Consider the following 24,480-nt stretch of genomic DNA (forward strand, 5'->3'; position numbering starts at 1 on the left):
GAAGGATGGGAAGAAAACAGAAAGCTTTGGTTTCAAGCCCCTTAGAGAGTTACTTATAAGCATCAGGAAGAAAAGAATCTCTTTAAAATAATAAAAACTTTTCAAAGTCTGAGCACAAAATCTTACAGTAGATGCTAATCTAAACAATAAACTCCATTCTACTGGCACCACAGCATTTTATGCAGATAAAAATGAGCAGTCCTCAGGATGATATCTTGGCTCCAGTGAAGCCAGGGAAAGAATTCCCACTGGAGCTCAGATTTCACGCATACCCTCTTGCTATAGCTTGGAAACAGTATCTTGTTAACAGTACAAAGAGCCACATGGAATAATGTAAGTAAATCAGTTGTGGGGTACAGCAAGAAGTTCAGTAGAACAGCAGAACAATCCAGTTACAATCCTTCAAACACTCTCAGAAAAATAAATGCATGACAATAATGACTTGCTCAACAAAGATTTAACTCTTTCTTTTTTCCTTTTTCCCCCACTAATTAAATGACATATGAGTTAGCTATCAAATTTGGTCCTAGAAAAAGCAGACAGAAATCCCTATGTCAGAAATTAACTGGGTTCTACATCCACATCAACTTTGGACCTGCTGGCAGCAGCCCTAATAGAATGAAAATGGAACAGACTATTTTTCCTCAAGCTTGTTCTGCAGTGAGCACCCCTGACCCATTCCTTCCAGCAGTTCAGCAGTTTCTCATTTGCCAGCTCCTCTTCCAAATTCTTCACTTTACTGAGTGTAGACAGTGTCAACAGTCTTGGGAAAGCTGTAAGAAATGGTGCATTCAACACAAAGCTTTTATTATAAAACAACATATAAAAAAGCTTTTCACACTATCTAAAACCATAATACTTTTCAATAAAATATACATATTTTTTAAAAACAGAGCAGTAAATACAGCAGTAGATACTCACTCTCTTCCATCCAGCTACTCTGCTGTTCTTACCAGTCATTTATTTCAGGAAACCTTTCAGTGCTAGAGCAGCACAGAAAAGGGATATTATCCTTCCGTTCAGACAGCCTTGCTCTGGAAGTTATGAGCCAGGATGCTCAGAGATAACTACACTAGATTCTTTCAAAATCATATTCCCTTCCAAAAAATTGAAATCAGGCCCTTTAAGGCATCAAACTGAGTATCCAAAATCATTGATCATTCTCAAAGTGAGCAACAATTCTCAAGTGAAGCCATCACAAGTCAACTTGCAACTTTTCCTTCATTTTGAAACTACCAGATTATTTAAATTATAAACAACTAAATAGAAAATTTGAGAAGGCTCCTAAATGATTGCAAGACATCGCTTACAAAGTCACTTGAAGACTTTCTAAAAATGTAAGCTTTTTTCCTACTCATAGGGTAGTATGTACATAATAACATCAGTTTTTCTACATATAAACATAACCATGCAAAAGTCTGGGCAGCTCACCCCGATTCCATCACCCAAATGCACATGAGGCCAACAGGAAGAGAGTAAAACAAGCCATAAAAAGAAATCCTTTTTCTCTCTAAGTCCAGTCTACACTGAGTACAAATGTAAACCATGTTAGAAAAAGTTTTCTAAGAGGAGGAAATTCTGTTGACTCACTTTTATGGACTTAAAATACTCAAGCTCTTCTATCCATGTTTGGTGCATTCTTTTCACCTCCCATCTTATACTTCCCTCTGTGCATTCTTTAAAAGACAAAACATGCTTACTAAAATAGTCCTAAAATGCATGTCTAAATATAATGGAGATGCACAAGTACATCTGATAGAGAACAAGTATTACAGAAAAAGAACTGTTATTACACTCTACACAATCACATTTTCACCTGCTCACACTGTAGACACCTGCTGATGCACTTGATTTCAGAGTCTGCATTTTCTAAAACAGATTTCTCTCTTCTTTCTCTTCCCCTTCCTTTAGCTTCCTCACATTCTTCAGTTTTATTTTAAACCTGTTTTTCTTTACAGCTCCTAAACAGATGTAGTGCTAGATTAGTAAACTGCCTAACAGCTTTGGAGATTAAAATATTCTATTCATTTGTAAAGTAGGTGAATGGCATACAGTGGCAGCATAACTTCTCCTCCCCTGCATCTGCATAACTTAGTATCATAATGGTGATAATCTAGAACTGTCTCAGAAGAAAAGAGGATAGCTGAATTTCTATGACACTGGCTTTTTGAACAGCATCACTAGCTAAAATACTGAGAAACACTGAAATATTTTTGGCTTTGCCTAAGAGAAGTGGTAAAAGTAACCCCTTGTTGTTTGATCAGCACAGATTCCAATGCATTAATTCAGAAGGTCAAGTCAGGGAGGTGTGCCCTGAGAGGGCTATATACCCAACAGCATATAGGCACATTATGCGGTTAGCAAATTTTCCATAGCAGTCTCTTGTGAAATTGTCAGGAGTGGTTCTAGGAGGAAAAAGAACAGCCTCCCTTATCCCTCATCCCCCACTCCCACCCCCCAAAAAGACCCCCCCCCAAAAAAGAACCCCTATAGATCCAAATTCTTTCCTAATTCAAATATGAAGTTTCTTTGCAGCATGGTTTGATAAATAAATGATGAAAGCAGTCGTGTTTTTCACGCTTTTGGAATGACACTCTAATTTTATTGACATTCTCATTCTTCCTTCCTCTATTATTTTAACTCCGTTTGTATTTCAAAACCAGAGAGATTTGTAAGTATAAAATGAGACAATTTGGCAGTATTGAAGATCTAGGGGTTTTGTCTATTTTGCCATATTTAATAGATACGTTTTTGTAGGATTAGCCTTAGTGTCCAGGACTACATTTTTCTTCCATTTAGCTTGCAATTAAAATGGAATGGTTATGCAAGGACAATCAAAGCAGTATGACTGCACACCTTTTAACCCAACCCATTAACAGAATAATGCTAGCAGTGAAGTAGTCTCTTTACCTTGACCGCTTCACTTTGAAATTTGCAGTGATTTGCTTTTCTAGATGACCCATTTAAAGAAGTCACTAAGAAGTAAATGAAACTTTTTATGGAAATTGCTTTACTATTGTTAAAAGCAGATGATTTTAGAGGGAAGTCTTGCTAGTAAAATGTACATTGTTAAATTTAGTTGTGCTTTCAATCTAATGGAAGGTTATGTGGAACGCTCTCAGACATGTTTTTAAGCCGTAATGATCCCTTTTCACCATTTCTCTTATATTGTTATTTTCTGTGGATTGAGTCTGGCATGGCACCAATGTTGCTGCTTATACACATAAGAGGTCACAAGTCAACTTTTTGCATTTAGTTACACCACTTAATAGTAACTAAATCAATTTCAAAGGTAACAGGATTTAAACATCAGGAAGTTCTGGAAAAAAGTTAGTTTTTACCAGAAAAACATGAAATATTCTGACTAGTTCCTGAAAGGGGAAGGGGGGAGGTTGGGAGGAGGATGGAAACAAAAGAATTGTCTCTAGAGAAACAAAACAAATAGAGAAACTTCAATGGAAAGGTACTTTATCTTTGGTTTTAAAATTACGAAATACATGAAAGGTGCCTATTTGAAAGAGTAAATAGCTTTCCTCTAAATCACAATGAAGAAAATCTCTGTGTAACTTTCAAAAAGAAATTAAAGAAACGATTCATAAAGCCATGCCTCTTTCCCCACCTGCTAAACAGGCACTAAACTTAAAGGGAGATACGTGTGGAAAATATTAGTATTGAAAAGGCTACCTTAGATATACCTTAATAATTGAGGTACTGCTCCTCTCATTACTTTTTAATGGGTTGAGAAACCATAAAGGAACAGAAAGAGAGAAACAGAAAGGCCACACCACAGATTTTATTTAACTTTATTTGACTTCCAGATATCACAAGAACTTTAAAATGATTAGATGGAGTTTGGATTAATGACAGTATACTGTTCACTAATAGTTATTTTAGTGGTCAAAATCTAGAGGCAAAATCTAGAGGCAAAGTGCTTCTTCACTGTCTGTGTACAACTAACAGTGAGCACATGCTTTTTTAGCTTCTGGATTTATTAAACTAGAACCCCGAGCAAAATGATCCTCTCCTAGCCTTCCCAGTGCACATATAAGTGTACAGCAGACCACCATATCTTCTCTTTTGACATGAGAACAGAGATGGAATTACACAACAGATGGCTAAAACCCAGCAAGAGGTATCTGATTTAAAAAGTTAACTATATCTCAGAGAAAAGCTCTGAAATAGTAAGAATGACACGTTACTACAACATGAAGTTTGACACTAGCTTTCTAGTTTTCAAGTGTACTATATTATTTAGCCCCTTCTCTGAACTTTTTCTTACCAGGTTGTTTAAAAAGAGAATGAATTGTAGAGCAAAATTTCACTTAGACTAAAAGTAGATTCAGTTTTATAAAAATGACCTTTCTTTATTACCCATTTAGAGTACAATCTGTGCTAGGTCTGAGTAGAAAAGAAGTCAGTACAGAACACCTAATATAAGTATAATGAATACATCCTTAAAACGCTACAGGTGCTTACAGAGATTGAAAAGGACATCTCTGTTTTTTCTGTTACTGTGACTCTCTCCATCTTTTTTCAACATTACCCATCTATTTAATTTCTCTCCTTTTCAAAATTATATGATTAGTATTCATGATATAAAAGACAGCTGCATTATACAACACAAAATGCAAGTATTGAGAATGACATTCAGTGCTAAGGAAAGGTGAGGAACTGTTAGGAGTAGAGACCAGAGCTTTAATTTCATTTCAGTTTAGCAGCATGTCTGTATTCGTTTTTTTGTACAGGCTGAGCCTTCCAGTAGACTTTATCCTTAATTAAGACTGGGCTGGCCACTCCCTAAGGGACAGCGACCAGGAGCTGAGGGGGATGGCACAGTGGGCAGCGCAGGGCCTCACCGGCCGGCCAGGGCCTCACCAGTGGGGCCCATCCCTCCGCCCCGCGAGGGAGCAGGGCAGGCAGGGCAGCCCCAGGCCGCAGGGACGGGAATGGGACGGCGGGTTGCTCCCTGGTCGGGGTCAGAGTGCGGGTCAGGGGAGCCGTGGCCAGGCAGGGGCAGGGCCGTGGTGGGGCTGGAGCTGGCACCGTCGCGGCATCGCGGGGCAGGGACTGACGGCCCCGGGCTACGCTGAGATGGGGGGCTGGGGCTGGGCAGGGTGGGGGAGGCCCAGGGGGTGGGCAGGGCCCTTCTGGCCTCTTAGTGCCCTCAGGGCCCTGACAGACTGATTGCTTTCAATCCCTGTACAGGAACAGAGAATTGAGAGGGGTTAGAAATTAGAGCATCTTTTGATATTTTAGTAGATCTGTAAGTTCACGTGCAGCCATTGTAACTCAAGGTAGAATTAAAGGCCACCACATTCATTTGCAAACAAATGTAATTTAAAATGGTATCTTCATTTTAACACAAAGGAAGAAATACTAACAGGCAAGACATTTCTGATTAAAATATTTGATTAGCTAACTTATTTTTAAAACTAGTTTCCTCCCTTGCTATTTTTCTTGGACGTGTTTGCAGTTTTCCTTATTAGAGGGATATTGAGATAATTAAACATTACTTTCAACTTATGTCAGAACGGAAGCAAGAGGGAACTGGCAAATAACTCACAGCAGAAATAATTTTATGTATCAGAATGGATTTGCTGCTTGACTTTCTTCAAGCTCACGCCTGCCTAGACACAGTGAACTTTTAACATGTAATTTAGCCTCCCCTGCTAACAGGCCAGCATTTACCCCTGCAGCCATAAGGGTTTACTTTCTTTTCTCTTTCCATCTGCATAATGTTCATCAAGAGTTTTCTTTTAATAGGGTTTCAATAGGGTTGTCCCAACCAGATTAGCTCGTATTGTAAGATACTGGGCACTACAATGGCAGTAACCTGTCTTTTACTTTGTTTTTTCAACCTCAGTATTTCACAAAAAATTTAGGTCTACTCCAAATCAGTTACAGTCTGTTAAAAAATTATTGGTTTTGACATGACAAATAGTGATGACATTCATTCAAAGCTTTGGTTCTCACTTTGGGAAAATACTGCTTGTTCTTTCAGATTGTACTGGTAGGTTGCTTTGTGAAACCGAGAGGCATCTGCTGTCTGCCTGACCTACTTGTTCTTCCATTTTTACCAGCTTCACCTAACATCAAAATTATTTTTCCCAGATGAAGTTCTCTTTTGGATTTCCTTTCACATAGTTGCTCTCCAAACATCTATTCCTAAATAGAACAATTTACATTTCACTGCTGTTCCCAAGCTTGTCAGCAGTTCTAAAGAACTACTGCTTGTCTGCAGAGAGAAATGTTTGAGTCAACTCTGTCCTAAAGTACTGCCCTTTAACGATTTAGCATTATGAAATCATTTAATCCACACTCAAGGAACTTCCATTTTAAGGACTTTTGAAGCACAATACCAAAGACAGTAACTTGTAAAAACTGACACTGTGGGATATACTGGAAAAAAAGAAGGAACAATTATCCATCCACAGCACCTCACTTGTAAATTCACATCTTATATGCTATGACATTTTCATTTCTAAATATTAGATCAGGAAGATACAATCATTTTCTTTAGCTCTAAAGTGTTTCCTGCTCTTCCCTCTTTTCCCCTCTCTTCTTCATAATGATCAAAAGGATAAGGGATATATTGTAGTGCCTGGAAAAAAAGAGTGAGGGTAGAGGGAGGGAAAGCAGTTTTTCTTTCATTAAATCCACACTGTGCTTTGTCTTTTTGTAGAAAAGCAACAAGTCACAGAAGAGTTGCATAAAAAAGTAATTCAAGACAGCAAAATAGTGTTCAGTAAAACTGCTTAACTATCAAGGAGAAACTTAAATTTTTTTTAACTGACTTTTCTTCCTGACCAGCAATGCCATCTGGCAAGCCTTCAAAAACAACTCTGTATACACACTCTTTCCTCCTCTTACTAACTGATGAGGACATGAAAAAATTACTTTATTGTCTCCCTTCAGAAGTTTCATTTTCAGAATGCCTTATTACTGTTTTTCCTGTGACATCACCTTCTGACACTGTCACGCACACATAAACAGAACAAGTAATTCCAGCTTTTCCAATCATTTCTCTACTAATTTTCATTAGCTCAATTCAGACTATCTCCTCAGTTCATCAGTTTAGTTGGGAACAAATTAAGACATTACCTCTGTCTCCATATCTATAGGATAATTTGTTAGATTCACTGTTAGGCCCAGATTCAGCAAAGCACTTTAATCTCTGGGCTGTAGAACCAAAAATCTATTTAAGTATTCAAACCCATTAAAATCTATAGGATTTAAGCATATGTTTAAAAACAAGTATGTGTATGTAGTTTATCTTTACTGAATGGAGGCTTTTTAAATAAGGATCTTATTACAGAATAATTTACAAGTAATACCTTAAATGGCTCAATAAGAACAAATACATTCTATAAATGCGTTCAGATAACTGAAGACAATATGCAGCTAACTGATCGGAAAGGCGATCTAATTTTTAATCACTGCCATCCTACTTACAGAATATAAATTATGTCAATGGAGATGTTGTGTCTTTAGAGAGAGAAGTGCATTGACTGCCTACAGGAAAAGACCTTTGTCTTTGATTTACTAAGGACATTGTGGCAGAGCAAGTTATGTGTATATTCCTCCCAAAGACATTAACTACATTTGTTCTGAACCATATATGAATTAGAAAGGCAAATCCTTTGACTCTAGTTACCCACATCCTAAGATATCTTGACTGACTGGCACAACAGTCGTGTCTGGAGAATCCTATTATCTGGACTGCAGTGATCCACCTTAAACAAAAGTAGTCATGACACAGGATGATGGGAACAGAAGAAAAAAACAAAAACCTACCTCAAAAGATCTCCAGGCTCTGAAGTGAAGACACAGAATTATAGACACCATAGCATAACTTTACTTTGTTTGCTCTATGAAATGGAAAAGGAAACCTTCCTAGGCCCTCTGACCCTGATCCAATGACAGCTTTGAACAATATATCAAATTCTTTCTGCATCTCACTTTCCCATCCTGTACAACAAAAATGTACCTTCTTAGAGTACCAATCTTGTTGGGATATTGGGAGTTTTAGCAAACAAGAAGTTTCAACATTTAGCACTGGACAAACAATAGATGGGTTCAGTATTGAGAAAGGAACAGAAGGCACAGAGCACAAGACTCCACATCCTGCTGTGATGCAAACAGCCTCATGTTCAGAGGCTTGGTGCAGAAGAGAGGCAAACTGAAAAAGAAGCAAGAACAAGAACACAGTTTTGAAGTCCAAAAAGCCAAGGAACTTGTTGCAAATATTGTTTTAAACCTGACAAAAACTAATCGAGAATATATCATCTGCTGGATGCTTTACTTTTGATATTGTCTTTAGACAGAAGTTGCCAAGATGCTAAGTGAAACTATAAAAAAGTTAAAATAAGAGAAAACACTCCCTGAGCTGATAATCATAGTGGCTATCTACCACCTAGTCTGCAGGAAAGACTCCTTTCAGTCCCTAGGAAGTACAGCACGAAGATGTAGTATTCAGAATTGGCCTGTCAGCCAAGATGTCTGTCTGACTGTAAGATGCTCCAGAATCCTCTGATGAAAAGTAGTAGAAGCTATTGTGGTATCATTATCAGGAATATAAATCCTAACAGACAAAAATTAAGTTAAATACTTAGTTAATGCAGCAAGGTTGATGTTGAACTTACCTGCGTTAGAGGAAAATATTTTTTAAAAGCAGACTGTGAACCACCTTCTTGTGGTCAGCAGGCAGCCCTAAGTGCTCTTCTTTCCCTCTTGTAAGCTTTTTTTTTGGCTCAAATTCTTTATCTAAGGCTCCTTTTCATTATGTTAGTCATGCAAGAATCTCTCATGTCCAGCATTTTTATCAATGTGTGCCAACTAACAATTACTGTGCCACAGACAACCCCATGGGGGAATACTAGGGATTCAAAGGTGCCTTTTCTCCTCTTGCCTCTTTGCCCTTCCCATCAGATAAACTTCTGTATATACACTTTGTACAGTTGTATAGGCATGCAAGCTGACAGCCAGTCTGTGACCTGACATGAAAATCATATTTTACACCCAAAGCTGTATAAAATCCAGAGTGAATTACATTCAAACACTTCCACTTTTTTTATAGATTTCTTCACTGTAGTGAAGTCAAGTTTCAAAATTATGTTTTTTAGTCTTCTTTCCTAATAAGAGAAATCAGATTCATTTTAGCATACATGGCTCTAAGAGCTTCTTTATGTACTTGTTTTCACTTAAAAAAAAATAAAAATGAAAGAAATACGGTCAATGAAATGCAAAAAAATAGAATCATACTGAGAAAATAATACAATTTGCAAAGTAACTTAAAACATCAAATGTAGTCTGAAGTTGATGTCTTGAAAGAATAATTACAAAAGATAGGCCATTCCCAATTTCCACAACCTTTACTCAAACATATCTCTGTAGACATAGTTTTGATTGAGGCATTAATAAATGCCTATTTTGGTACAGTTCATTTCTTTGATTTAAGATGTCATGAAAATAGAATTTTCCACTTATATTTTCTCTAGTCATCTTAAAATGTGAATCCTTCTGTAATGAGAATGCAGCTGGCACTCTTGTAGTCATGTACAAATCCAGTTAAAATCAAACATTTCTAAAGAGTTTTTCTTGATGTGCATGTCTCATGCATGTAGCTCAAAATTGCTAGTACCTTAAAAAAACTATTTTAATGATTAGCAACCTTAGAACAAATAAGCAAGTATGTGATGGCCTGCCAGGGTTCCCATTAATGGTATGTATATGAGATGCATAAAAATACAACTAGGCACTTCGCAATCCATAATTAACTTTATTTTCGCGGCATACCATAAAAGTAGTGGCTGTCATTTTATAGATAGGGAACTGAGGAACCCGGTATAACTGAGGCATATGCATTTAAAATAAGTAAGGGTGGCACAGAAACTACTTGCTAGCAGGCCTAACACACCTTGTGTGCTCCAGAAATATAAAATGCAAGTCTCCGAAGAAACAAGCACAGAACTTACGGTTCCTAACTCAAGGATAGCATGTCGTTTCCTAGGCCACAGGCAAAATGAGAAGTTGTAAGCTGTCATTTGTCTTGTTTCCTTCCATCCCTTGCTGCCTGTTTTGCATGACTTTACACATCCATTCTCTGCACCTAAAAATATTTATGAGAAGGGATGACCCTGACTATTTACAGGAGCTCTCTGATCCTAAATGGCATCTCCATTTGTCAGAACCTCCCTAACTACTAGGCAATTTACAGATTTCACTGAGAAGGTTTGCTCCAGCCTGAGCTTCTTAACGCAGCCCCCAGGGAATCACAAGTGAAGCCATTTAAGGGTCCATTGTCACAGTTCTCTTTAAGATTACACACCTTCCTGTTTAATATGCTGAGCTATACTCACCTAAGCACCAGCACGGAGCTGTTGACACAATACTAGGGAATGATTTATCCTGCAGGCTAATCTCTAACAAAATTAGTAATTTTAATACCTATAAATAGTGTGCGACTGTAGGCTAACAAGCTATTTACATTACCAGTGGAAATCAGCATTTTAAAAGATACATTATCACTCTATTAGTTTTACATGGGGATAACCAGAAATATTTTCTGGTTAAAGCAGGAACAATAACCATTTCAGCAGAAGCCACTGCAAATGACTCAATAATATGACTTTTATGATATATCAAATATTTCCACCAGAAATGGAACAAGGAGGAAACTAAGTGGGAGGAGGCCATATCTCTACACTTCTTACAATAATGAAAGGGACTTTCCTTTAGCTTCCAGTATGGGACTCCTTCCCTTTGTGGAGATGCAGTTTTCAGGCAAACCTTGTGGCTTACACCTTTGGTTGAAGCTCCCAGCTGACTGATTACCCATTCCTGAATACAGAAAAATATCTATCTCTCCCAGGTAACACTGGACAACTTTTCAGGGAAGAAACTTCATGCTCTTACCCTACTGAATGAAGGGCTGCATTAACAGGACAAGGGCTCAGAGACAAATCTACACAGGATGATCAGAAGCAGGTATCAGGTTGAACAGTTCACCATAAGGTACAGCTAACAATATCCAGGCACTCAGTCATCACCCTGAGCCTCTGGATTTGCTGAAGCCTGGGGCACTGAAGAAGCAGACCAGACACCAACCTTGTAGCACCTTTTCTGGAATGTAGGAATGAGCAGGTTACAGATTAAAAATGGAGGCAGTTGCTTTCTTCCTCTGATCATGGACACTTTTTAAGGACAATGGGAGGGGAACTTGGACATTAGGTATGTCTGTCACAGCATATTTATTCAGTTCTTACAATATGCTTGCTGCTGTATAAGACCAAAAGAAAAATGATGGAGGACACAGTCATATAAATAAATCATTGCTGTAATTTAATTATCTTTTGAATCTTTCCTTTGAAGTTATTAATACTATTAACAGCTTTTTGGTCCAGTTATATTAGGATTGCCCTGGTTGCACTGTAACATACACAGTATGGTATTACTACGCACACTAAACAGCCACAAATTTGGAATGTATGAATGGATGACTTGATAACCTACAATATTATGAAATCCTTTTCAAAACAGGAATGAATAAAGGTCTCTGGCAGTGAAACATTTCTATACCCACATTTTGTCAAGCATATTGTTCAAACAGGAACATAATCCTTGCAAGCAAATCTTACCAACTCTGCTTGCTAATTCTGTTCCTTAAACCTATTTCTTGATAATTACAGCACAACTTTAGCAGTGATCCATGGCTCAGGCCATGTGGCTCAGTGATTTTAAACTAGTGAAGATGTGCCATAATCCTCATTGTGCTCTCTTACACAGAGCTTGGTTCTGTCAAGAAACTGAATTTACAGTAAAATCTGTGCTTGGTGGATGCAACATCACCAATCACCAGTCAGAACACGTTACCTGTTCCACTGACATTTACCCGCATAGATGTACACACTGTGTAAATTCTGTGGTGCAGTCATATTTTGTGGTATCCTTTGAAGAACATTCCCTCATAAGTTGAACCTTGGAACCCCAAAAGCAAAGTTTACAATGTTTGGAACAGTTAAAAAGCTCACCCTTCAATAAAAGGAAATAGGAATAAGCTGGGGGAAATGTCCAGGGCACCACAAAAGGCTCACCCTGCTAGAACTTCTTTCTTTTCAGTACCAAGAAAATAACAACATTTACCAGGTAACCAGTGTTATGAAGTAGTAGCTAATTCCCTACAAATCAAAAGAAAAGTGTGAGAAGACAGGTCCTCTGTTTTGGACTCAAAAAAGGATTTGCATGCCAAAAAGTTTGTCCCTTTCCAGCTGCTGTCTGCAAGCTTTGCTTCAATTGCATTCTCAGACTGTCATGGTTAGATCACTACTGTCATTGATTGACTTAGGAGCAGACTGGATCTCACAATTATCTGTGATATATTGTTAAAACACCTACAACTTCTAGAGCTGGAAAAGACTGAAGAGATTACAGTCTTTACTTCCAATTTATCAATGTTTTTCCTGTATGATGCCAGAAGCAGTTTTGAAAAAGTATTAACGAGGCCATTTTGTCACTGTGGCATTTGATAAAAAATACATAGCAGTGTAGGTAAAGATTACTTAGCAAACATAAAGCAAAGCTTATTGTTAAATATTTTATGGGATAAGTCCTAACACTGCATTCAGTACACACGATCTCTTCTCTTCTAACCAGTTCATTTATGCAGAGGGATATATTTTTCTTGGAATATGTATTTGAAACAATGTAATTCATTTACCTACTAACTTCTTGACAAGAAATGATAAAAGGTTTTAAAATGCTTATTTGGGATGATAAAGTTTGAGAGAAATTAGGGAAATTCTGGTATTTTGTTGTTACAGTAAAGCATTTATAGTACTCACATAATGAATTACACAGTCAACAAGTGGAGCACTGGAGTTGAATATAGAATTACTTTGCCATAGTTGAAAATATCTAAGAATTCCAATACACACAGTTAAAACAACAGAGGCTTGGTGGGCTTCATTGTGGTCAGGGAAAAATGGAGTGATTCAACAGTGCTATATTTGCCTAAAAGTTTGTGACCAACTCATGAAAAATAATCTCTCAGTTAAAATTTGTCAGTGACAAATTCCCAAAATCGCAAAAATATGGCTACACTCAATAATTTCTGTAAATGGCTTATGAAATTCTGTTCCCCCACAGAGTTATATGGTTAGCAGCAAAAGAGAGAGAATCCTACAGCTTAGAATCTTAGTACCCCAGAACTGGGGAATTACACTTAAATTTTGGAAGTTTTTTCATAACAATGGGAAGGATAAATGAAAATTTTGCTTCCTTTTCCCCAGGTTATTTGACCACTGGGAATATGTCTTAGATCAGTTATGCCTCCTCTAAAGTCGAGAGCAGATGTTAGCCAAGAAAAATTTCCTCTGGATGTGCTCACGTCACTTAAGTCTGTAGGACTTCTTAGAGCATCACCTTCTCAAACAGCACTTTGATCCTCCCCCAGTCAAAATGAGTCAGTGTTGCAGCAGGTATACTTCCAAATATGATCCATGCAGAGTCATTAAACAGGGTGAGTTGTATCAGCTATGCTGATATTGTCATAACCTTTATTAGTTTTACAGCCAGCACAAAACACTGATCTTTAGAGTGGAAGAGATGATAGTTGACAGAGTTGTGTCAGAGTTAAAAGCTAGTTATTACTGACAAAGTGCTCATATCATCAGCTTTTTACTTCTTTGACAGCTGCTCTCTCCAACAGCAGCACAAGGAAAAGAGCTGTTTCTCTGGCTGAATGCATGTATTTTCCGTTTACATGAGCTGAGAGGAACTAAAGCAAAGACCCTCATCTTGAGGAAAGGGCTGAATCAAGTCACCTCTAGAGATACTTTCCAATATACATTATTCTACGACTCTATGACATAGCAATTATTTCTGTTCTAGATGTCTCCCCTGCTAACTCATGAAGCCACATATAGTGACCACATGGGTTCTGGGCATTGGTCTAAGCAGTAGCTAGCTCATTCTACTCAGAGACAAGCACTACTCTCTTAGGAGCTGTTCTCAGGTATTTTTACTTACTTTTTACATCATCCACCACCTTTTATTTCTTGGTGTGGGAGATGGAGGTAAAAAAAGGAGGAAAGGGTAACAGGTATGTATGTGCTGGATAAAAGCTGGTACCAGCACAGGTTCTAAAGACTCTTAGCTATAGGCACATTCATTTTTTTGCATTGACCCTTATTTGATTCATATTTAGAGAGCACTAGAACAATTTGCTACCTGTGATTTAGTCTGCATGATCTCTAGTCAGGAGGGGGAGAGCTTAACAGTAAGGGTAGCACCACAAAATAAGCAAAGGGGTCAAGGTAGAGCAGTATCCCCATTCTGATATTCATTTTCTCTGTAGACTSTGTCAAGTTCCATAGACCAACATAGTCAAAAACTGAAGGAGTGCTTAGAGGTTGGGTGGATGCTGAGAATCAACAGCTTAGAGGGAACTGCAAGTACTCAGCCTCACTGTTAAATAGAACTCAGTATTTCTGTGTAAAAGCGCCTAAATACAGGACAAGGGTCCAAAATTTATGCAAATACATTTAAAAATACAGCCATTTTCATCTAGCTACTTCCTGTTAGGCTTTGCTGCAGAATTTAGTTTCATAGAAGGAACGTAAATACAAATACAAATATTTTCAATGGATTGGAAAGTTAAATTTACAAAACAAATTTAAGAATTACAGCAACTGACTTTCACAGTCTGCTCTCTGTGGGACACTTCTCCCATCCTTTCTCAGAAAACATTAGTTGGAAGGAATCTGTCATCTCCTTTTTCCCCACTATTAAATAACTCGATGGGGATGTGGGAGAACTCTGTTCAAATCCCATGGCTCCTACTCTAGAGAAGAACCTTCTTGCTGTAGGGCTAGAGGCCCTTTCTCATTAACTCTTTCTGAAGCTTTTTTATTGCCTATTGAGATTTAATTATTTATTAGAGGAAGGACTGAAATGCAGGCTTTCCGACTCCCAAAAGCTAGACTCTTGAGCCAGTATCTGCTTAACTCCAACAAATACCAGTTACTCCAAAGTAGAACAATTTCAACAACAGAGTTTAAGAAACCTCCCCGTCTAATGCTCACAGTCCATTACAGGTGAAACGCCATTCAGGAAACTGTTTCTAACCACATTTTGGCTGTTCTTTGCCAGCAGAAGCAAAGTGTATCACTAGTGACTTTGAAATAAAATGCAGCATCTCAGAATATTGATAAAATTATGTTGGATAGTTGCAGTAATTCAGCTGCTTTCTTGCCACTTAGTTATAATCAGCAGTTTTCTTCAAAACTCTGATTCACCCTGTTATTTTATGCCAAGGAAGGACTGGTTTGATGTGACTTTGACCTACATGACTGACAAGCAAAGATTATGCTACATACCAGAGTGGAAAAAGACAGCATTAAGACACAGAACTTAATTTTCTGCTATGCTGAAGTTGTCTGGTCATCACTCCCTGACACTTCATATGCTGTAGCTATTTTCCCCATACCAGATGATAGTCTTTCTCTAGAGGATATATAAAACCTGATAGCTGTGTGCATCACACTTAGGCCATTCCCAACTCCTGCTTCAAAAAGCTCTAGAGAAGCTGGTATATAAATCAGTGCTTTCCCCACACTGAGGGGACAGTTTTGCTGACATTCTCCCAAACTGACACAGAAGAACTCAAGCTGGGAAAGAAGCTGTTCCACAAACTAAGTGGGAAAGATGTGCATATTCCAAAACAGCTGTATTTCCCTTCCCTATAAAACCCAAAATCTACCTTTGAATTTGCTAGACAGGAAAACTCTTTTCACTTGAGAATGAAATGTTGGGGTTACAGGAGGTAGGTCAATGAAAGTAGCAGCCTCACTGCTCAGGCAAAAAATGCAAATCACATCCTAGAAATCATTTGATACAATCCTTTATCACCCTTTTTTTTTCATAAAAGAGTTGGATTTCCTTAAAAAAAGAGAGACATTTTGGAACTGCAAACAGGGTTTGTTCATTTTCTAATAACTTTCTGAAACTCTGATGCTATTTATAGTTTTATAGCTGACCAAACATGAAAGTTGATTGACATAGGAAAGGGTTGATAATCATTCTATCATCTAAGCAGGTGGAAAAGCTTGAGGGAGCTTACTTGTCTGCGCAAGGTACAGAAAGTAAAGTTCTTAGTCTACTTCTAGTAAAGACTGCCCTATTACCACAGTGATTTCACCCCGACTATCACATTTGAGTTTGTGCAAGCTTGAGAGTTGCATAAAGCTTTGCTCTGCCTAACCAATGTTTTCTCTGTGAACCACACTATGGTTATTCTTCTGCAGACTGGAAGGAAAGGCAGAGAGATCTGCTGCAGTCTGTCAACATTACATCCAAATCACTACCAAAGGTACAACAGAACAAAGATCTTTCAATGCCTCACACTGTACCTCATCACTTGAATATGTTTCATCTCTAAGGACTGACTGCTAAAAAATTATAACCACACTTATATTTCACAATGTTGTTCTAGCAACAAACATAGCAACTCGAACCTTGTATACAGATGGGTGTCTATTTTTTCTGCAGTATGTTTCAGAATGAGAATGCAGCTTTTGCTTGGATAACTGTAGATCCTCAAAGGTATATTTTATCTTTAACTGCTCTATGTCTTTTAGGCTGCTGGGAAGGGAAAATTCTTATTACTGCTTCACATTGTCTCTCCTTCCTTGGAACAGGATAACGTGGATCTTGGTGACCTGATGTTTTCACTCTGCTACCTTCCAACAGCTGGTAGACTAACTATTACAATAATAAAAGCAAGAAACTTAAAGGCAATGGATATCACAGGAGCATCAGGTAGGAATTTATTTAATGCTCAATCCAATTTCTGACCTATTTCCCTCCTGAGTCACAGAACTCCAGTTCTGTCAACATCCAGAATGTTTTTTTGAGAGGAAGGGTCCTTATAGTGCAAGCTCTTGAGTGACTTGAGTACAGGAGTTTCTGAGAAGTAAATAATTTATTTTAGCTTGTACCATTGCAAAGAAGAGCTTAAAATAATCTGCTCTTAGCAAGAGGGCAAGATTATTATTTCTAAAACCACCATGGTTCAGAACAGCAAGAGTTGGCCAACCTGTGTTCATAACATTGGAAATTTGGTTTCACAGCAGAAAGTTGTTATGGCTATGGCACAGAGGCAGACTGACCCTGGATAGTCTCCAAGAGCCACTGAGCCAATTCTGCTTTGTTGGCATATGGACAACACAATGATCATCCCAAACTGTTTTCAGCAACCGTTTCAAGATTTAATAATGAAAACAAGAAACTAATTGAAGTAAGCATTCAAAGACTTCAATACTCAGCGAGCATGGAGTTGTAGAGCTTGCAGAAAGGAACTACAAAGAAACATTTTTTTAAACTACATTCAAAACTTCAAAAATAATTTTAATTCTCTTGGGAAATATAAGCCATTTAATTGTTACACTTTGAAATTGTAATTGTATTCAGCCATATATCAGCAAATCCTAATGTGTACGATACTGTCATCTTCTGCATGTCTTACAAATCTGAAGAAATAATCAGGCTGTCCTAAACAGGCTGATACAAAGGCTGTTTACAAAACAGTCACATATAACACAATTCAGTGGATATTTTAATACCTTTGAGAAGTCAGTACACAACAAGGAGCTTCTTGAACCTAAATTGTTTATTATAAGCATTCAATCAGAATGTCCATTGCCTCCCAGGCAGTCCATTTTAACAAATAAACTCAAATTCCACCCAGGTACAAGTGACAAATTCTGCAAGCAGGTATGGGCATACAAGAAGATAACTCCCTTTACTTTCTGTTTGTGTTTGCTTAGAAAACAACAAAAGAAAACCAATGTTCTTATGATTCACACAGATCCCTATGTGAAGGTTTCTTTAATGTGTGAAGGAAGGCGACTAAAGAAAAGGAAAACTTCCACCAAGAGGAATACCCTTAATCCTGTTTACAATGAAGCCATAGTCTTTGACGTCCCTCCAGAAAATATTGACCAAATTAACTTGTCGATAGCTGTTATGGATTATGACCGGTGAGATACCTGTAGCTGTAAAAAAACAATATCTGTTGGCTTACATTTGTATCCAGGAACAAAGTTATTATTTTTCCCACTATGTGGGAAACAAAATATTTTGTCATGATGATTTTGGTAGAAGACTAAAATTTCTTGAATTTTCAGGCAGAACTTCCTTCCCAAATTTTAAAATACAAATTTGCATCTATAACTGACATAACTAATCTACATATGTATTTATCAGGATGGAAATGACCGAACATATAATCAGACTGTCCACACACTGATTTCCTGTTTGTTAGCAAGTGTGCTAACTCCTTAGAGACACACTTGCCTTTCTAAAATTGTGGCTCAGAGTTTACTCATATTTGCAACTAATTACAGAACACAAACAAAGAACTTCCTACATTCTTCATACAAAAATAAGATGCACAAATGCATGCAGACACACGGTGTATGCTATAATGGGGAAAATATTAAATTATCTTGATTAGCTGGAAGATGCAAAGAGCAAACCTATATATTTTATAGGCTATTACATTTTCCCAGCAAGAGTTAATTCTAAAAAGCCTTGACTAATGTCTTTAATAAAATATGTAAGTACTATGGTTCTAAAGGTAAATTTTAAGAAAAAAATATTATGGAACATTTTCACAGTGTAGGTCACAATGAGGTCATTGGAGTGTGTCAAGTAGGCAACGATGCAGAAAGTCTAGGTCGCGACCACTGGAATGAAATGCTTTCGTACCCTCGGAAACCCATTGCTCACTGGCATCCTCTTGCAGAGGTAAGACTTATTTCTTGCTTCCCCTTTACTAAAATTGTGAAAATTCTTCCATATGGCATTAAAAGTTGGATAAAATCTTATGAACAAAAACAAGATCCACACATATACAGTAAATCCTAGAAAAGGACTTGGAAACACCAGTAGTAGAAGTCAAGCATAACACGAAAGTAAAGTCTGCTCCTTTCAATTTTAGGGGGGCAGAAAGTATGTCTTTCTACCTTTAACATACACATGAAAACCCAAACATTATACACTGGATAAAGGGTTTGGTTTTGTTTTATAAATAGGATCTTGGGTAGCTTTCACTGATAATTGACATAAATTAATGGGCCTTGTTTAAGGAACGACCAAACAGAGATCTATTGCTTTTATATAGAACAACCTAATTTGACTTCTACTAACACTAAATCCATGCCACTGGCACATCTCAAGGAATGTCTAACTGCACTGAAAAAAAAAATGTTTAAGTGTCTCTGGAGATCTGAGGCGTTAATAAGAAGCCACACAATCAGAAAAGCTTTTCAAGCTTCCTATGTTTTTTTGTTTTGTTTTGTTTTGTTTTTTGTCTTTAGGGCCCTATTCAGCAGAAATGTTATGCAGGTCTTCTGCGCTTGGATGGCTGCCGAAGAGGCTTCCTCACCCTTATAACCTATTCAGCAGAAATCTGGCATTCCTGTTGAACTCTTTCTTAGCCATATCCTCAGGGGCTATTCCACAGAGTCCAGTGGGGTAAACACGTCCTTTTAATCCCTCTGTCTAACCCTTGCTCCCTTCCCAATACAGAGAATGCTAACCCTGATTCATGAGACACAAAAATTCATCAAAGATCTAACTAAATTGCTTCCTAAGAGTTACCATGATTTACTTTTACTGTTACGATCACTGGCTAAAGTCAGATAGTAACCCCACTCAGAAGAAACTACTATGTTTATGAACACCCACAGTGTTACCCCTCTGCTGAAGGCTAGAGAAGACTGTCATACTAAGCCAGGAATAATGCCATAAACACCTAATATACAGAAGCAAGTACTTGGCAGCCTCTATGAGTATACTGTATGCACCAGAGTGCAGGCATGTTACTAGAATGCAATTGAGGACTTTATTTACTTTGTTGTAAACACTAGCTATAGGTGGTTCAATAAATGACAATGGGAAGATGCTACAAAATGGCAAAAATACCACAGTGGTGCTGTGTCTCCATACACAATTACATTTACTGGTGCCTGGCAACCACAGCAGTGCAGTCTTCAGCACAAAGACCTTTGAGTGCTCACAAACTCTACTGCAGCTGGAAGGCACCGTGCCTTTTCAGAACATGGGTGGTGCCAACACACATACACGCTGCCAAAGAAGAGTGTAGAAGATTACAGCACCAAGAACAGTTCCAGCAAAGCGGGGGGCTCTGTCCATACGCTTGTGTCCTCAATGAGAAGCTAGCTACTGGCTGAAGTGCCACATTTGAAATGAGCATTTGGCAGCTGGGCTTAGAAAACGCATCACCTAGCTGCCAGCTGTAGCCAAGCGGTGATAGCAGCAGCTTGACAAAGCATGTGAGGAGTATTGTAATGGTTACTATTTCCCAGAATATGAGAAGTGTCTCTTAGCAGAAGTTGGCTACATCCTTATATCCAACCTGTTTCACCCCTTTAATAAATTTTATTGCAGCCAGAGCCCACAGTTAAGTTTTGACAGCTCTTCCCTTTTTACAGGCATCCTGTTCTTTTCATACATGCCTGGCTAACTTCTTTAGATGTCATTACTGTGAATCACTTTACATGTCACGGAGCTAAAAAGAGACATATTTTTTTCCTTCCCAGGAATCAAGTGGGGGAGGGTGTCCAGTGCATCCAAGCTGTGCAGAGAAATATATACACAGCATATCATTTTGGTTCCTGAATCAGAATTAGACTCAGCGAGAGCTTCTGAAACCTCTGTGGCCACAGTCATAGGATCCTGAATATTTGCTGAATAGGACCCTCAGTATTCTACTGTGTGAAGAGCTATTGGTTTCAAACAGTGCAATGTTATCCACTTGTAGCATTAATTTGTCAGCTGACTCTACTTCTACCTATAAATTATTTGTGTGGTCATAAGCATTGCCCAAATTCAAGTCATAAGTTCTGTTCATTAAACTAACCAAGATTTTACAAGCAACGCAACAGCAATGAAAACCAAAAAGTAGCTGAAACAGCAACAAACCTGGTTCTTGTATTTGCAAAAAAGATTCAGTATTGCAATGGATAGCTTGGTAAATCGATTTTTTCAAGAATGATTGTCATCAGACATTTGTTTTTGATGATGAGTTGTGTCCTCAGTCTCAGCTGGTGCCTCCTTTCATCTTATATGGAAACAAAATTAATATGGTTCCGTGCAGAAATCCTCAAATCTGAAAAAGTGAAAAGCTATATTCTGTTGGGTGAGAACAAGATACATATGGCATTTGCAATGACACTATGTTCTTTTAGAAAGAAAATAACCATCCATATAACATGGAGGCTGTTAGTCCTCAATCTCTGTAAATAATTTTCCAGTTATGTTTCTTAGTTGTATCCATAGGACTGCAAAAAGTTGGAAGCATATCACAGGTAGCTATGCTCCATCATACACTTAAGTGTGCACAGGCACAAACTGTCATTTTAAAATGCTGTTCCAAATACATGATGCCTGTGAAGATCTTATTTATGATTTGTAATAGAACTAACAGGGCCATCTTACATGACAATATATTGTAACCGTTGGCAAACTCTGACCATTGAACAAATATATCAAAGTACTAAACTCTTTCACATGAAGAAATCTATGTCCTGGAACAAGAGCTTCTGGAATAATTTTTTGATCATTATTTAGCCATGCATGGAGTTAACTCCGCCTTCAAACTTTTCCAGGGAGAATCCGATTCAAGTTTTTACATTGGGATATTTATTAAATAAATGCACATGCAAAGTATGTGTATTTCATACACGCTATTTTGCCTGAAACAAACTTACAGGTATGGAACCCTTGTCTTTATACATAGTTCACATGAGTTTATGCACACACACGTTTCCTTCATGTCGTTATGAATGCTCACCAAGCATTTTGGATTTACAATTGAGCTGACACAAATATGCCTACACAGACTGGAGAAAACACTCAAAAATTTGATCCAAAATCAGAAAAAAATTAGTTTTATCACTATCTATCAGTTGAGGATCTCCCAGAAGATCAGAACTGCTAATGGGTAAAGCACAGCTTTACCTTTACAGAGTCTTGGATCTGCTGTAAATGCGTACTGCAGCTATAAAGCATACGTCCTGTAAATCTAATGTTTTTCAAAAACCTCAAGCTATGCAGCCATAGCATACAGCACATATTGTGAAGCATCCAGGATTTCCAGACATGGCAGCTGTCTGGAACAGTCTGAAATTACCATGCATAATAACACTTCAAAGCCTGCCCAAGCAAAATTTCCAAATAGAAAATTGGGCATGTCCAGAAAAAAACAAAAATACAGATATAAACTGTATAAATATAAAATATTTATACAGTAATATTTATATACAAATATAAAACTATTTCACTAGACTTTCAACTGAAGCTGATAGACTGCTTTGTATCAGCAGGCCAGTGGTACAGTACAGTGCTCATATCTGTTCATGCATGAACCTCACTTCAGGCAAATCTTGAACTCTTTACTCAGACACAATTCCCAGGAGTGGAGATGTGTGGAGATACGCATAAGCAAAGAGGGCGGATTTTCTCTTTTGAAGTAGAGTTCTTTGATTCCCTGGACAAATCATGATACACGCATCCCTGCTTGGAATGCAAAGCAGGCAGCTGCATGCTTTCCCACTGAAACCGCTATTCCTAGGGCAATGTTAGGAGTATAGCTTCTATAAAAAGGAGAACACCTATGCAGCAGGCTCATTTTCTCTCCATAGATGAGTGTAGAAGTCTTTCTAAGATTTGTCCCTAGCAACTCAAAGGGGCATGAACAAAAAAAGTAATATCATTATAAATGCTAGTGTTTTTGATTTTATTACCATACTCAGTTTATTTAATGCTCAAGGGGCTGGCAGCAAGAGAATGATTTTGAATCCAGTTCTATTCAAAAGAAGAAATCTGTGTTCACTGAGCATTTAAAGTGGAACCCAGTGCACCTCAAAGGCTTAGGGACTAGGAAGAAAACCTAATTTTTATTAAATTCTCGTACTTCTTGCTTTCCAGTTCACGACTTGCAAACCGTTACTCAGGCTGCAGCATTACTATATGCTTTTTAAAATATTTGCCTTATAATAGCAGCACATGTGGGATGATAGTTATTTTCTATATTGGCATATTTCATTCTTCACCTTTATAGTCCACTTAACCAATGCTATATCTGCTAACAAATTTACACATTGTGGTTCTGATGGGCCAGTACATTGCTGCTGTCTTTGCATTTTAGTACAATAATGCAACAGCACACTGGAAGGAACAGAAGATTTACTGCTACAAAAGCAACTGGAGACAGAGAGATAATCATGACCCCAATAATGTTCACTCTTTCTTTTTTGAACTGTTTCCCAGACATGGTTTAGTAGTAGGGCTCATAAAAATAATTCCAAACCCCCGGCCCTCGTTTGTTTTCTTATTTCCTGTGAATGTGCAATTATATTGCATGACCACTACAGCAACTTTGAAATAGAAAAGGAAATCCCTTAGAAATGCACCTCAGCAAGATTTTAATCCTGCTTCTCTCATTAAATATGTGCTGTTAAACTGTTACTTGTAGTTTTCCAGAATAAACCACAACTTCAGATGTTCTTTTATGAAAAAGCAATGAGTGTTAATGAGAAAGTCTTCCAAGATACTGACACAGAGGCAGATTATAATGGGCAGTTCTGTGAAATTCTTATGCTAAAACACTCATAGCACCACCCTTCTGCAATTGAGTATGGGAATATTTCTTCATCCATTTTCACTGAAAACACAAAATGTTTCTGTTCTGCTTTGTTTCATTTTTCCCTGTAAGTAATCCTGGTAGTGGATCACGCATCTCAATCTGGGGAAGCAAGGACTACCAGAACAAAAACCAGGCATATATTAAAAAAGATTCACAGCTCAGACTGATCCTACCAGTCAGTGCACAATTCAGCATTCTACCCCCGCTAATCCGTAAAACAGAAGAAGCAGTAATTACAAAAAAGGTGTTAAGTAGTGGTCCAATTTAACTACCACTAACAGAACTGAATAGTATACAGCCAAACTGAGCCAGAGCTGATTCAGTCTTGGATGAAACAACAACAAAGGACAACATAAAACAAAAGTAAAAGATTATTTTAGTCCACTCTTCTGGGCTTGAGGGGAGGGCTAATAAAGGGCAATCATTCTTCAGCAAACTCAGGAGCCTTTTTTTACACCAAGCATTATATGTAGCTATATCAACACTGAAGACCTAAAGCAAGAGGTACAAGAGACATACTTACACTTTTATCACTTGGCAACATTAGAGCACTGAGGGGACCTATTTGCCATGAAAAACAAAATAGCTGCAAACTCTCTTTTGGGTTAAAAGTAGCAAACAATAAAGGGGAAGGGATTAGAAACTGTCTGGAAAGTCTGTCTGACCCGGTTAGAAATCTATCTGAAATTATATTACTGTTAATGCATTTTGTGTTCATTTGAACAGAAGGAAATGAAAAACGTACAATAGGT

General features: G+C 37.8%; 1 protein-coding gene across 1 annotated transcript in view; it reads left to right on the forward strand.

Annotated features, from left to right (window-relative positions):
• SYT9 (synaptotagmin 9) overlaps window positions 1-19,484 on the forward strand; it is a 61,149-nt gene extending 41,665 nt beyond the window's left edge. Inside the window, exons 4-7 of the mRNA XM_026087752.1 lie at window positions 16,695-16,815; window positions 17,864-18,035; window positions 18,675-18,804; window positions 19,377-19,484. Coding sequence (XP_025943537.1) covers window positions 16,695-16,815; window positions 17,864-18,035; window positions 18,675-18,804; window positions 19,377-19,484 — 531 coding nt within the window. The remainder of the gene's footprint in view (window positions 1-16,694; window positions 16,816-17,863; window positions 18,036-18,674; window positions 18,805-19,376) is intronic.
• Window positions 19,485-24,480: the final 4,996 nt, after the last annotated feature.

Source organism: Apteryx rowi, unplaced genomic scaffold (assembly GCF_003343035.1).
Source record: "Apteryx rowi isolate R43461 unplaced genomic scaffold, aptRow1 scaffold_73, whole genome shotgun sequence".
Lineage (NCBI taxonomy): Eukaryota > Metazoa > Chordata > Aves > Apterygiformes > Apterygidae > Apteryx > Apteryx rowi.